At 36.0% G+C, this 16,833-nt stretch overlaps 1 protein-coding gene across 13 annotated transcripts in view; it reads right to left on the bottom strand.

The window, feature by feature from the left end:
- The window catches only part of PPHLN1 (periphilin 1), a 135,101-nt gene that overhangs the window by 39,727 nt on the left and 78,541 nt on the right, over positions 1-16,833 (bottom strand). For all 13 annotated transcript variants that reach the window (XM_045465845.1, XM_045465838.1, XM_045465843.1 and 10 more), the window contains one exon: positions 1,946-2,086. In XM_045465845.1, the coding sequence (XP_045321801.1) occupies positions 1,946-2,086 (141 nt within the window). The remainder of the gene's footprint in view (positions 1-1,945; positions 2,087-16,833) is intronic.

Below are 16,833 nucleotides of genomic sequence, written 5' to 3'. Positions count from 1 at the left end.
AACTGGGGGTGGATGGGGACGTGGGGGAGAGGGGAAAATAGGTGACGGGCATTGAGGAGGGCACTTGTTGGGATGAGCACTGGGTGTTGTATGTAAGCGATAAACCATGGGAATCTACCCCAAAACCCAAGAGCACGCTCTATACACTGTATGTTAGCCAATTTGACAATAAATTATATTAAAATAAATAAATAAATAAACAAACATTAAAAGAATAACTGCTGTTTAGGTGGAAAAGAAAAATAGTATAAATCATTCATTCAATAAACACTTATCAAGCACTTACTACAAAGTGCTGGGCCTAGGCACCGTATTAGGTGATCAGGTTAAGATGCAGTCTCTGACTTAAAGTGACTCAGGGGCTATTCAAGGAAGGGTCACTTCTAGGTTTATGACTCTATCCACCATCCAGAGAACAAATATTTCTTTTGAGCCCACTACATGCCAATCATTGTATTAGGTAATGGAGATAAGGGATAGTCACTGCTCTCATGAAGCTTCCATTTAGGAGGGAGACAAACAAATAAAAACATATGTCAAGTAGTAAAAAAATAACCCAAAAACTACAAAGAAAACTAAGAGTAAAAGGACAAAAGGACAGCAATTCTACATAGGATAATGATATTCATATCCATGTTGAAGATACATCTGATGAGCAAACCTTTTATGCTCTCAATTAACTGGTATCTTGTAAGGCACCACTTTCATATCACCAAATTAAACACGATTTTTCTCAGTCTCCATTTTCCTTCTATTCTTCCAAGCATCTGACACTGACACCAAGCATGCTGACCACCTCTAGTTTAAAACTCTACTGGCTTACATGAAACATCCTGTATTTATTAGATTTTTATCCTTTGCCATTGGGGTAGCATCAATATGAGCTGTACAATCACAACCAGGATTTACTTAAGATGTTCTCCTATCCAACCAAGGCAAATAGATTTTAACTGATGTGAAAGTGGAAAGTACCCTGAGAAAAGATTTAACTTTATTCTTAATTCCCAATAGGTTTCAGAAGACTATATAACAATATGACATTTACTCAAAGCACTGGAGAGTAACATCAAAAACACTTGTACACACTGAGTAATGTAGAGAATTGTGAAATCACTATATTATATACCTGAAACTAATATAGCACTGTATGTTAATTACACTGGGGAAAAAATACTTATACAACATGTTACATGTTATAAAACCCTTTCAAATTTTATTTACTTCATTTAATCCTCTAAAGTTATAATACACCATGAGGCAGGTCATATTTCCATGTGAAAACATTTTAAATTTTGCTAGCTATAATGAGCACATGTGAAGAGGACTGAAGAGAAAATAGTTTTAAATCTTAATAGGTAAGACAAAGCCTCTAAACTTATTCCAATCCATAATTATATTTCACACTACATTAAGATATAGCTAGAAGGTTCTGACCTATGATTCCCTAAGCAATCTATTTAATCTATTAAATACAAGATTCTAACTTTTCAGAATGATATCATTAAAATTAAATCTATATACTTATCCTTTACTTTTTCTTTACTATTTGAAAAATGCTTAGAGTGTAATGAAAAACATAAACATCTCTAATGCCAATATTCTTAAAACAACATCTGCTAACATTTTGGTATATTTAACATTTCTTTCAGCCCATTCCTGCTAATTTTAATAGTTTAATTGCTTCATACTACCACGAATACTGATATTCCTTAAAAAAGAAGTTTGCTTTTTACTTAAAAAATAAAAAAGTAAACAAGAATAGGGGACCAAACTGATCAGTATTACTGTGAAATCAAATTAAGCAATTTTGATATTTTTTTAATTTCAGAATCACAAGTGAAAAAAATCAAAATGACATATTTATTCAATAAATATTTACTATAATTACCATGTGCAAAATGACAGGAACAAAGGATTATTTACTTAAAGAAGACTGAATTCTCACCTGTTCAATCTCTTTGGTTTTTGATGCTATTGCTTTAGAGCGACTGGTTAGCTGACCGTCTTCAAATAATTCCATGCCATCTGTTGCATTTGACTCAGCTTCTTCTGGCTGGTCAATAAACAGTGGTGCTGTGGATCCTGCCTTTGAAAAAAATTAGAAAACCTTAATTACATACAGCATTTCACATGACTGTTTATAGGCCTTAACTGGCACATTATACCAAGAGAAAGTGCTACATTCAACCAGTTTTAAGAAGACACTTTCAATTTCACTCTGCATAATATGTGAGGAGGACCAAAGAGGAAATGATTGCTACTTTTTAAATTTTAGAGAAGACAAAGATCCTAGGCTTATTCCATTCCAAAATTATATTTCACATTACATTAAAATACAGCTAGAAAGTTTTGTCCTGTAGCTTACTCCTTAAGCAATCTATTTAAGAAAGTGAAGAGAAAAAGTCTAATTGGAAGTGAGAGGTATGTGCACACATAAACATATTAAAAAAGAACATGGAAAAGGGTTCTACTTTCAGATGTTAAAAATACCTTGCTCCTGTAGCAACAAAAAAAAAAAAAAAAAAAAAAAATTATCAAAATCACTGAAAAGAAAATCCCCCAAATAATAATCACTATTTTATAGCAACAATTCATTAAATACACAATCCCACAAAAAGTCCATAGCTGACTACTGTACTTTCCAAAAACACTTTTGTGACAAAGAAAAAACTGAAAAAAAAGGGGAAAACAATTATTTAACTACATTCGTTTATTCAAAAATTTACCGTGCAACACGTAAAGCAGCATTATCTACAATAGCCAATAACAAGTAGCCCAAATGTCCATCAAGAGATGAATGGGTAAAGAAGAGGTGGGGTATGTATACAATGAAATATTACTCAGCCATAAAAAAGAGCGTAATCTTGCCATTTGCAACTACATGGATGGAGCTAGAGAGTATTATGCTGAGTGAAATAAGTCAGAGAAAGACAAATAGACAAATACCATGTGATTTCACTCATATGTGGAATTTGAAAAACGAAAATGTGCAAAGGGGAAGAAAAAAAAGAGAGAGACACCAAGAAACAGACTCTTAACTATACAGAACAAACTGATAGTTACCAGAGAGAAGGTAGGTAGGGGACTAGGTTAAACAGTTGATGGGGATTAAGGAGAGCACTTGTGATGAGTACTGGCCATTATATGGAAGTCTTGAGTCACTATATTGTACACCTGAAACTAATATTACACTATATGTTAACCAACTGGAATTTTAACAAGAACTTAAAAAAAAATGTTACTGTGTGACAGAGAAAGGAATATGGCAGCACAGTAGGAAGACCCTATGCTAGCCACAAATTCAGCTAGATAATTATAATCCTAAATACTCCAGAAATCAACCTTAAGATTGGCAGAACAAACTCCACAACTAAAGGTAGAGGAGAGGCCATAATGAAGTAGGAAGTGCAGAGAGATGGCTTGGGAGAGAAAAGAAGGATGGTGGCTGCTGTGGTAGTGAGGAAGCTATGGTTGCAGAGAAGGGTGACAGACTAACACACGGGGGAGTGCCTGGGAGAAATGAATCCCATAGCAATTGGCTTGGAAAATGAGAGGGGATGAATTTTTTGAGTTCTTGTAACCAGGCTAAAGCCTGGAGTTCTAAAGGTCAGCGAGCTTGACCCTGGGGAAAGCCGTGAGGCATTGGGACTGCTTTTAGAGAGAAGGCAGGGGAAACAGTCCTCAAACATACAGAGGGTAAACAGTGATCTGAAGAGCACCTGGGGCACACAGTGGGTAGGTTATTCCCTCATCTTGGAGTGTGTCCCAGAGAGGCAGCATTCATGAAGAGAACACTCCAGGAAAAAAGGGACAGGCAACCACCTTTTCCCTCCCCAGTCCCTCAGTATAAGCATAGAACTACCTATGAGATCCAGCGCAATGACAATACTGCCTACTTAATTTGCTTACACCAAGGCCTGTTGCTGCACCACACTGTACTCTGGTAGAACTGCCTTTCCTAGTCACACTTACCTCAGTTCCAGCATGGCAGGCGCCCTTGCCAGAAGACCAGCCCAAACCCCTGCCCACATCCTGTCTCCTGATCCGGGAGTTTTGCAGAGCCTCAGTTCCAGTGATGGTGGCAACAGGTCTCACATCTAGTTAAAACATGCTACATTCACACCAGGGACTAAACACTACCCACAACAGGCAAAGAGAGTCTCTGCAGATGACTGTCCTAAAGGATAAAAAGGCCAGGAAAAAACAGCAGAGCACATATGAAGCAAACGCTGGAGACAATACTGGAAGAGCCAGACCCTGAGCACAGTGGACACTACACACCAGGGCACTCACTACAAGACCTCTTCTTCACAAGACCATTACCTTCAAGAACAGGAAACATAATAGCAAATTTCCTAACACAGAGAAACAGGCACAGAAACTTAGACAAAATGAGAAGACAGAGGAATCTGTCCCAAATAAAACAAGAGGACAAGGCCATAGCTGGAGAGCTAAGCAAAAGAGAAGTGACATGTCTGATGGACTATTTAAAGCAATGATCATAAGGTTACTCACTGGACTTGAGAAAAGAGTGGAAGATATGGTGAGACCTTTAACAGAGAAATAAAAAAGAAACAATCAGAGATGAAAGGTGCAATAAGCAAGATAGGATATATGCTTGATGCAATGAATAGCAGACTGGAAGAATCAGAGGAATGAATTAATGAGCTAGAAGACAGAGTAATGGAAAGTTAGCAAGATGAACAAAAGACAGAAAGAAGAATTAGGCAAAACGAGAACAGACTTAGGGAACTCAGTGATTCCATTAAAGTAAAAACATTCACATTAGAAGAATTCCAAAGAAGAGAGAGAAAGAGAGGTAGAAATTTTATTTGAAGAGATAATAGCTAGAGACTTTCTTAATCTGGAAAAGGAATAGATATTTAGATCCAGGAGGCACAAACAACCCCCAACAAAATCAACAAAAGTAGATCCACACCAAGACATATTACAATAAAAATCGCAAAATGTACCAAAAAGAAAAAATTTTAAAAGCAGCAATACAAAAGAAGATGGTTACACACAATGGAAACCCCATAAGCCTACCAGGGGATTTTTCAGCAGAAACTTTCCAAGCCAGAAGGGAAGGGTACCATACATACAAAGTGTTGAGTGGGAAAAATCTAGAGCCAAGAATACTCTATCCAGCAAGACTATCATTCAAAATAGGAGGAGATAAAGAGTTTCCTGGACAAAAAGTGAAAAAGTTCATGACCACTAAATCAATCCTGCATGAAATATTAAAGGGCCTCTGAGTGCAAAGGAAGACCAAAAGTGACACTATGAAGGAAGGAAACACAAAAGCAGTAAAAATGACTATTTTTCTAAATATCAGTCAAGGAACTCACAAAATAAAAGGATGTAAAATAGGACAACATATCCAAATGTGAGGAAGAGTGAAGAATGAGTTCAAACTTAACCACTGAGTTAACACAGGCTGCTATATGCAGAATATGTTATAAACAAACCTAATGATAACCACAAATCAAAAAGTACTAATATATATGCAAAGAATAAAGAAAAATGCAAATATATCACTAAAGAAAACAACCAAACCATAAGAAAGACAAGACAGGATCAGAGAAAATCTTCAGAAACAACCACGAAAAAGGTAATAAAATAGCAACACATATAAATCAATAATTACTTTGAATATAAATGGAATGTAAATCAAAAGACACAGAGTAACAGAATGGCTAAGAAAACAAGACCCATCTATATGCTGCTTACAAGATACTCATTTTAGACCTAAATACACCTGCTGATTGAAAGTGATGGGATGGAGAAACACTTATCATGCAAACAGAGGTCAAAAGAAAACCAGAATAGCAATATTTATATCTGACCAAATAGACTATATTTTTATTTTAATTTCATTTGTTTTAAGTTTACTTATTTATTTTGAGGGGACAGAGACATCACAAGTAGGGGAGGGGCAGAGAGAGAGAGAGAGAGAGAGAGGAAGAGAGAGGAAGAGAGAGAAAATCCCAAGCAGGCTCCAAGCTGGAGCACAAAGCCTGATGCAGGACTTGAATCTATGAAGCCGTGAGATCATGACCTGAGCCAAAACCAAGAGTCAGACACTTAACCGCATGGGCCACCCAGGCACCCCTATTTATTTTTATTTGAGAGAGAGAGAGAGAACGAATGAATGAATGAATGTGAGTGGGAGAGAGGGGCAGAGGAAGGGAAAGAATTTTAGCAGCTCCACACTTAGCATGGAGTGCAATGTAGGGTTCAATCCCACAACCCTGGGATCATGAACTAAGCCAAAATTAAGGTCAGATGTTCAACTGACTGAGCCACCCAGGAGCCCCAGACAAAGAGACTTTAAAACAAAGACTTTAAGAAGAGACAAAGAAGGATGCTATATAAAGGGGACAATCCAACAAGATGTAACAATTGCAAATATTTATGCCTCCAACATGGAAGCACCCAAATATACGAAACAGTTAATAGCAAATATAAAGGAACTAATAGATAATAACACCATAAATGTAAGGGACTTTAAAACCCGTTTACATCAACAGACAGGTCATCTGAACAGAAAATCAACAAGGAAACAACGGTTTTGGGCAACACACTGGATCAGATGGATTTATTCAGAACATTACATCCTAAAAATACAGAATACACATTCTTTTCAAGTACACTTGGAACATTCTGTAGAACAGATTATATAATAGGCCATAAAAGAAGCCTGAACAAACTCAGAAAGATAAAATTATACCACACATCTATTTTGACCACAGTGCTATAAAATCAGAATCAACCACAAGAAAAATTCTGGAAAGAACACAAACTACATGGAGGTTAAAGAACATGCTACTGAACAATGAATGGGCCAACCTGGAAATAAAAAAGTACACGGAAATACACAATGGTTCAAAAGCTTTGAGATGCAGCAAGAGTGATTGTAAGAGGGAAGTTGACAGCAATACAGGCCTACCTAAGGAAGCCAAAATAATCTCAAATAAACAACTTAAACCTAAAGAAACTACTAAAAGAACAACAACAACAACAAAAAAAACACTAAAACCAGCAGAAGGAAAGAAATAATAAAGATTTGAGCAGAAATAAATGACACAGAAACTAAAAAAAACAACAGAACCTAGATCAATGAATCCAGGAACTATTCCTTTGGGAGAAAAAAAAATAATCAATGAAATTGATAAACTTCTAGCCAAACTTATCACAGAATAGTATGAAAAAAAGTATATGCCAACAACCAAGACGAAATGGATAAATTCGTAGAAACATATAACCTACCAAAACTGAAAGAAAATTTGAAAGAACAATTACCAGCAAAAAAAGTGATTCCATAAACAAAAACTCCCAACAAACAGAAGTCCAGGACCAAATGACTTCACAAGTGAATTCTACCAAATATTTAAAGAAGAGTTAATACCTGTTTTTCTCAAACTATTCCAAAAAATTTAAGAGGAAGGAAAACTTCAAAATTCATTCTATGAGGCAAGCATTACCCGGAAATCAAAACCAGATAAAGATACCACAAAAAAAGAAAACTACTGGCCAATATCTCTGATGAATGTAGATGCAAAAATCCTCAACAAAATATTAGCAAACCAAATCCAAGAATACATTTAAAAGATCATTCACCATAATCAAGTGTGATTTATTCCCCTTGTACATCACAGGAGTGGTTTGATATTTGCAAATCAATCAACATGATACGTAACACCAATAGGCACAGAAAAGGCATTTGACAAAGTACAACATCCATTCATGATAAAAAGCCTCCACCAAGTAGGTTTAGAGGGAAAATACCACAATGAGATAAAGGCCAGATATGAAAAACTCACAGCTGACATTATCCTCAATGGGGAAAAACAGAGCTTTTCTCCTAGGGTCAGGAACAAGACAAGGATGTCAATTCTCACAACTTTTATTCATCATAGCACTGGAAGTTCTAGCCACAGCAATCAGACAACAAAAAGAAATAAAAGGCATCCAAATTGGTAGGGGAGAAGTAAAACTTTTCATAATTTGCAGATGATATGATACTATACATAGAAAACCTGAAAGACTCTACCAAAAAACTACTAAAACTGATAAATGAATTCAGTAAGGTTGCAGGATACAAAATCAATGTACAGAAATCCACTGCATTTCCATTTACGTAATAATGAAGCAGCACAACGAAACCAGAACAATTCCATTTGCAATTATACCAAAAATAAAATACCTGAGAATAAACTTAACCAAAAAATGAAAGACCTGTACTCTAAAAAATATAAGACACTGATGAACAAAATTAAAGACACAAAAATATGGAAAGACATTTTATGCTAATAGATTGGAGGAACAAGTATTGTTAAAATATCTATACTACTGAAAGCAATCTACAGATTTAATGCAATCCCTATCAAAATAACAACAGCATTTTCCACAGAACTAGAACAAACAATCCTAAAATCTTTATGGAACCACAAAAGAGGAGAGGGGAGGGGAGGGGAGGGGAGGGGAGGGGAGGGGAGGGGAGGGGAGGGGAGGGGAGAGGAGAGGAGAGGAGAGGAGAGGAGAGGAGAGGAGAGGAAAGAAAAGATCCAAATAGCCAAAGCACTCTTAAAATTTTAAGAAAAACAAAGCTGGAGGTATCTCAATTCCAGATTTCAAGTTGTATTACTGTAATTAAAATAGTATGGTACTGTTACAAAAACAGACATATAGATCAATGGAACATAACAGAAAACCTAGAAAAATAAATATGATCAATTAATCTTCAACAAAGCAGGAAAGAATATCCAATGGGAAAAAGACAGTCTCTTCAACAAATGGTGGTAGGGAAAGTACACAGTGACATGCAAGAGAATGAAACTGAACTCTTTCTTAAACCATACACAAAAATAACTTCAAAATGCAAAAATAAACTACTGGGAATATATCAAAATAAAAAGCTTCTACACAGCAAAGGAAACAATCAACAAAACAAAAAGGCAGGGGCACCTGGATGGCTCAGTCAGTGAAGTGTCCATCCTTGGCTCGAGTTAAGATTTCACGGTTCGTGGGTTCCAGCCCTATGTCGGGCTCTGTGCTGACAGCTCAGAGCCTGGAACCTGCTTCAGATTGTGTCTCTCCCTTTCTCTGTCCCTCCCCTGCTTGCTCTCTCTCTCTCTCTCTCTCTCTCTCAAAACTAAACATTAAAAAAAAAAAAAAACTAAAAAAAAAAACTAAAAGGCAAACTACTGAATGGGAGAATATATTTGCAAATAACATATCTGATAAAGGGTTACTATCCAAAATACATAAAGAATTGATACAACTCAACACATTATAAAAACAAATAATCCAATTAAAAATGGGCAGAAGGCAGGAACAGATGTTTCTCCAAGGAAGACATCCAGATGGCCAACAGACACATGGAAAGATGTTCAACATCATTCATTATAAAGAAAATGCAACTCAAAACTACAATGCAGTATCATCTTACCCCTGTCAGAATGGCTAAAATCAACGACACAAGAAACAACAGGTGTTGGCAGGGATGTGGAGCAAAAGGAACACTCATCTACTATTGGAATACAAACTGGTACAGCCACTGTGGAAAACAGTATGGAGGTATGCACTACTCGGTATTTACAAAAGTGCTAATTCAAAGGGATACATGTACCCCTATGTTTATAGTAGCATTATTTACAATAGCTAAGATATGGAAGCAGCCCAAGCGTCCATGTACTGATGAATGGATATAGAAGATGGGGTACGTATGTGCAATGGAGTATTATTCAGCCATAAAGAAGAATGAAATCTTGCCATATGCAACAACATGGATGGAGCTAGAGAGTATAATGCTAAATTAAGGAAGTCAGAGAAAAACAAATACCATATTATTTCACTCATATGTAGAATTTAAGAAACAAAACAAATGGGCAAAAGGGAAAAAAGGGAAAAAGAGACAGAAAGAAAGAAAGAAAGAAACAAACAAACAAACAGACTGTTAACTATAAAGAACAAACAAACTGATGGTTACCGGAGGGAAGGTGGGTGGAGGGATGGGTTAAATAGGTGATGGGGATTAAGGAGCGCACTTGTCATGATAAACACCAAGTGATGTATGAAAATGTTGAATCACTATATTGTACACCTGCAAGTAAAATAACACTGTAAGTTAACTAACTGGAATTAAAATAAAAAAATTTTTAGAAAATTAAAAAAAAAATTTACTGTATGACAAATACCAAACACTGTTCCAGGAACAGTGGATACATCAATGAACACAACAGAGCAAAGTTCTTGCCTCCATGTAACTTGCAGTAAGCAATGACTCAGAGTAAACTGTAAAGTTTGAGCTCATATATTCAACTGCCGCATATGTTAGGTAGGTGGGAAATGAGAGGGGAAAAAAAGAAATAGAACTTATTTCAAAAACTGAATTTTAAAAAATTAAATAGTGGCAAAAAGCAGTAGGTTTAGTGAAGTCACAAGATATATACTAACGAGTGGTAATTTTCACTAGGAAAAGCACATCAACTCCTAGTGTATTGGGAGTGTATACTGCCACAACTTCTTTACACAGTAATCTGGCAGCATGTATTGCAATTTAGTACATATGCCTTTCACCCAGCAACTTCACCTCTAGAAACTTAATCTACAGATACAGACATGAGCAACAGATACTAACATATGGCTGCCACTGATAGCAAATGACTGAAAACAACCTACATGTCCATCATTAGGACAAATAAATTATCCAGTATGTAGAACTATGGGATATTAAGAAATCATCTAAAAGAATAACAGCCTATAATTGTTGTATAATGTACTCTTAATTTTTCTCCTGGAACATTCTGGAGGTCATTCATTTCCTATCAATATACTGCCAACTGTGTAAAAAAAGAGAGAGAGGAAGTATGTGTATATGTACGTTTATGCATATATATATATATATGTACATACACACACACACACACACGCACACACAAGTGATCTCTGGAAGGATGCTATCGGGAAAAAATGTAAAAAAAAAAAAAAAGGGGGGGCGGGTGGTGGTTGGCTCAATAGGAATAACTTAGAAGTAAGGAGTAGGATGGAAGGGAGATGCTACACATTTTTGTGACATTTGAATTTCTGACATGTACATGTATAATCTACTTTTTTTAAAACCTGGTTTTCACAAGTCTAAGTTATATATTTTAGGAGATTTCAACTGAAAATATACCAATCACTTAAGGAAGAAAGCAGTGAAAATCAGGGAAGATGCCACAATAGAAAGCATCAGAAATCTGTCTCCTAACATAAACAACAACTGCACTGGAAAATGCTGTCTGATGTAACTATTCTGGAACTCTGGATTCTCCTGAAGGTTTGCAACTTCCAGAGGAATACATGGAAAACTGAGGTTAATTTCAGTTCTTGCCACAATAGCAGCTATCCATCCCAACCCTCAGCCACTTGGCGGGTAGTTACCTGAGGTTGGGCAAAAAGGACCCCATTTTCCAAACATCAGGAATCTGTGCTCTGATCACTGATTGGGGCTTGTGACCACAAAGGAGTAAACAGCCATTGCTCATATCTCCTACTATTGTTTCAAACCCCTCCTATTATAGCTGAAGTGACTCCCGTGAATTAAGCTGCCGGTACCCTTTTTCCTTTATTTTTCACTTCTTCACCTTTTTAAAGTTAGATGTTAATATTAGGACATTAAAAAAAACCCTGCTTATATGGGGCAAGTTAAAAAGTGACTGTACATTCTAAGACTCAGAAAGGACCTTAAACTGACACCTAGACTCATCCTCAGCACACAGACACCACACAACAATAGAAAGGCGAGTGGGGAGAATATCTGATTTCTGGAATGATCGGTTATTAGATTCAAATGCCTACTGTTCAAAAAATCACAAGGCATACAAAGAAAGAAGAAAGTAAGGCCCATTTGAAGGAAAAAATAAATCAATAGAAACTGTCTCTGAAACAGACCTAACAATAGGTCTACCAGAAAATAAATTTTAAACTATGGTCTCAGGAAGCCTGGCTGGCTTAGTCGATAAAACATGAAACTCTTTTTTTTTTTTTAAAGTTTATTTATTTATTTTTAGAGACAGAGACAGAGGCAGAAGGGGAGGGGCAGAGAGGGGGAGGGAGAGAATCTCAAACAGGCTCCACACTGTCAGCACATAGCCTGATTCGGGCTTGAATCCACAAACCATGAAACCATGACCTGAGCCAAAACCAGCTTAACTGACTGAGCCACCCAGGCACCCCAAGCATGCAACTCTTGATCTCAGGGCTGTAGGTTCAATCTCCATGTTGGGTGTAGAGATTACTTAAAAATAAAATCTAAAAAAACACAACACAACAAAACTACTGTCTCCAATTGCTCAAAGAACTAAAGAATGTTGTGAAGAAAGCCAAGAAAATGTGTGAACAAAACAGAAATACCAAAGAAGAGACAGAAAACCTAAAAAGACACCTAAAAGAAATCACAAAGCTAGAAAGTACAATAGCTGAAATGAAAATTTTTTTACAGGGATTCAAAGGCAGATTTGAGTAGGCAGAAGAATCAGTGAACTTGCAATGGAAATTATGGAGTCTGAGAAACAAAATGAAAGAAGATTAAAGAAAGGTGAACAGAGCCTAAGGAATCTGTTGGGACACCACCAAGCGGACCAAAATATGCACTATGGGAGTCCTAGAAGAGGAAAGTAGCAGAAAATATTTGAATAAATAATGGCTAAAAACTTCAAATCTGATGGACGACTTAAATATAAACATCCAAAGAAGCTTAACAAAACCTAAGTTAGGTGAACTCAAGACTCACACCAAAATACATCATAATCAAATTTTCAGAAGACAAAGAAAAGAGAGACTCTTGAAAGCAGTGAAAAGCAAACTCATCATATACAAGAAAAAAATCATTTTCTCATACATGGAAGGTAAAAAAAAATAGATTTCTCATCAGAAACTTTGAAGGCAATATTACAGTAGGCCCATATTCAAAGTACAGTTGATCCTGAACAACATGGTGATTGGAGGGCTAACCCAGTCAAAAATCCACGTATAACTTTTGACTCTCCAAAATCAACTAACAGCCTACTGTTAATCAGATGCCTTAATAACACAAACTGTCAATTAGCACATATTTTGTAAGTTATATGTATTATATACTGTATTCTTATAATACATAATTCTTATAACAACTTTTTTTTTTTTTTTTTTTGTATTTCTATGCTATACGGTTTGTCTGTGAGCCTTTTCAAATTGATGCAAATCTCCTGGGGCATCTGAGTTGCTCAGTCGATTGAGCATCTGACTCTTCATTTCAACTCTCGTCATGCTCTCATGGTTTATGAGTTCGAGCCCTGCAATGGGCTCTGTGCCAACAGCACAGGGCCTGCTTGGGATTCTCTGTCTCCCTCTCTCTCTGCCTTTCCCCCTCTCTCTCTTGCTGTCTCTCAAAAATAAGTAAAAATAGATATTTAAATTGTTACAAATCTCCAAAGTGTCTTCCAACACACTTATTGAAAAATATCCACATATAAGTGGACCTGTGCAGTTCAAAGCCATGTTGTTCAAGAATCAACTGTAATAAAAGAAAAACTGTCAACTGAGATTCCTATATCCAACAAAACTATCCTTGAAAAAAGGGTAAGAAATCAAGCCATTTTCAGATTAACAAAAGTTCAGGGAGTTTATGACTAAATCTGCCCTGCAAGAAATGCTCGAGGGGATCCTCCAAGGTGAAATGAATGTACACTAGGCAGTAATTTGAAGTCTTTCAGAGAAATAAAGATCTCAATAAAGATAAATACCTGGACAATTATAAAAACTAATATTACTGTACCAATGCTTTGCAATTGTTTTTTTTGTTTTGTTTTCTACACATGATTTAAGAGACTAATAAATTTAAAGGACACTATTGGTGTAAAAGCTAGTACTACTATAACCTTGGTTTATAACTCCAAATCTTGTTTTCTAGATAACTTAAGAGACTACTGCATTTAAAACAATTATTAGTATTAGTTCACGTTTTGGGGATGCAATGAATCAAGATGTAATTTTGTGGTATCAACAGCCAAAAGGCATGGAGATGGAGCTGGAAAGGAACAGAATTTTTGTATGTTATTGAACTTAAGCTGATATAAATACAAATTAGTGTTATAACTTTAGGATGCAAATGTAATCTTCATGGTAACCATAAAGAAAATAGGTACAGGATATACACAATGGGCACCTGGGTGGCTCAGCCGGTTAAGCATCTGACTCTTGATTTCGGCTCAGGTCATCTCACAATCGTGAGAACAAGTCCTGCATCAGGATCTGTGCTGAGTATGGAGCCTGCTTTAGATTCTCTCTCTCCCTCTCAACCTAACTTTACAACTTAAGGAACTAGAAAAATAGAAAAATCATAACTAAACCCAAAGATACCAGAAGGAAAGAAATATTAAAGGAAATAAATATTACATATTTTTAAAAGAATATATACAAAAGGAAATTAAGAAGGAACTTAAAAATTTCACTGCCCACCAAAGAACAAAACAAAACTCAATTAAAACCAAAAGAAACCAGAATGCAGGAAATGAGGGACAAAAAAGCTACAGGGCATACAGAAAACAAATAGCTCAATGACAGAAGTTGAGTCCCTTCTTCTCAGTAATTATTTAATGGATTAAACCTTCCAATCAAAGGGCAGAGGTTGGCAGAGTAGATAAAAAACACATGATCCAACTACATAATGTCTATAAGAGACTTACTTTAGACTCAAAGACACAAACATGTTGAAAGCAAAAGGATACAAAAAGATAGCCCATACAAATAATAACTATAAGAAAGTAGGTGTGGCTATACTAATTATCAGACAAAACAGACTTTATGTCAAAAAAGGTTACAAGAGACAAGAGTATATTAATAAAAGGTCCAATACAGCAAGAAGATATAACAACTATAAACATCTATGGACCTAAGAATAGACCATCAAAGTATATGAAGCAAAAACTGAAAGAAATGGAGAAATAAAAGTTATACAGTAACAATTGGAGACTTCAATACCCTTGTCACAGTAATGGACAGAAAAACCAGATATAAGGTAGTGAAACAGAAGACTTAAATAAAACAATATACAAAGTAGATCTAACAGACAAAGAAGAAACACTCTACCCAACAACAGAATACATTCTTCTCAGGCGCAGGAGACATTTGCCAGGATAGACTATGTGTTAGGCCACACGCTAAATGTCAATAGATTTAAAAAGTAAACTGGAAAATGCACAAAATTTTGGAAATTTAAGAACACACCTTTAAACAATAGACCAAAGAAGAAATTATATTGAAAGCAGGAAATGCTTAAGAAACAAATGAAAATACCATGTACAAAAACTTATGAGAAGTAGCAAAGCAGTGCTAAGGGAGAAATTAATGTCTATAAACACTTATATTAAACAAGAATGAATTCAAATCAACAACCTAACTTTACAACTTAAGGAACTAGAAAAACAGAAAAATCAGAACTAAACCCAAAGATACCAGAAGGAAAGAAATATTAAAGATTAGAGCAGAGATAAATGAAGTAGATAGAAAACAAAAGAAAAAAAAAAAAAAAAAAGAAACCAAAAGTTGGTTCTTCAAAAAGATCAACAAAATTGACAAACCTTTAGTTAGATGGACTAAGAGAAGACTCCAATTACTAAAATCAGAAATAAAAGTGGGAACATTACTACCAATCCTACAGAAATAAAAAGAATTATTAAGAGAGTACTATGAACAAGTGCATGCTGACAAAAAGGATAACCTAGGTAAAATGGAAAAATTCCTAGAAACACAAAACCTACCAAAACTAAATCAAGAAGAAATATAAAACCTAAACAGACTTGTAACTTGTAAGGAAACTGAATCAGTAATCAAAATCCTCCCAACAAAGAAAAGCCATGGACCCTTATGGCTTCACTGGTAAGTTCTACTAAACATATAAAGAACTAATACCAAGCTGGGCGCCTGGGTAGCTCAGTCAGTTAAGCTTCTGACTTTGGCTCAGGTCATGATCTCAAGGTTTGTGGGTTTGAGCCCTGGGTCAGGCCCTGTGCTAACAGCTTAGAGCCTGAAGCCTGCTTCAGATTCTGTCTCCCGTACTCTCTCTACCCCTCCCCCACTCACAATATGTCTCTCGCTGTCTCTCAAAATTAAATGTTAAAAAGATAGTAATAATAATAAATTAATAAAGAACTAATACCAAGCCTTTAAAAACTCTTCCAAAACTGAAGAGGAAGGAATTCTTCCTAACTCATTCTAGGAGGACATTACCCTGATACAAAGCCAGACAAAGACACTACAACAACAAACAGTCCAATATCCCTTAGGAACACTGATGCAAAAATATCTCAACAAGACACTAGCACAGGGGCGCCTGGGTGGCGCAGTCGGTTAAGCGTCCGACTTCAGCCAGGTCGCGATCTCGCGGTCCATGAGTTTGAGCCCCGCGTCAGGCTCTGGGCTGATGGCTCAGAGCCTGGAGCCTGTTTCCGATTCTGTGTCTCCCTCTCTCTCTGCCCCTCTCCCGTTCATGCTCTGTCTCTCTCTGTCCCAAAAATAAATAAACGTTGAAAAAAAATTAAAAAAAAAAAAAAAAAAAAGACACTAGCACAAGGAATTCAGCAGCATAAATTCAGCAGCATATTAAAAGGATTATATATATCATTACCAAGTGGCATTTATGCCTGAAATGCAAGGGACGATTTAACATAGGAAAACTAATGAGTGTAATACTACTCCACATCATCAGAATAAAGGGAAAAAGCTACATGATCATCTCAATTGATACAGAAAAAGTATCTGACAAAATTTAACACCTTTTCATGATGAAACACTCAACAAACTAGGAAT

This window comes from Leopardus geoffroyi, chromosome B4, assembly GCF_018350155.1.
Source record: "Leopardus geoffroyi isolate Oge1 chromosome B4, O.geoffroyi_Oge1_pat1.0, whole genome shotgun sequence".
Lineage (NCBI taxonomy): Eukaryota > Metazoa > Chordata > Mammalia > Carnivora > Felidae > Leopardus > Leopardus geoffroyi.
The sequence above is the reverse complement of the archived record's forward strand: the minus strand, read 5'-3'. Positions and strand labels throughout refer to the sequence as shown.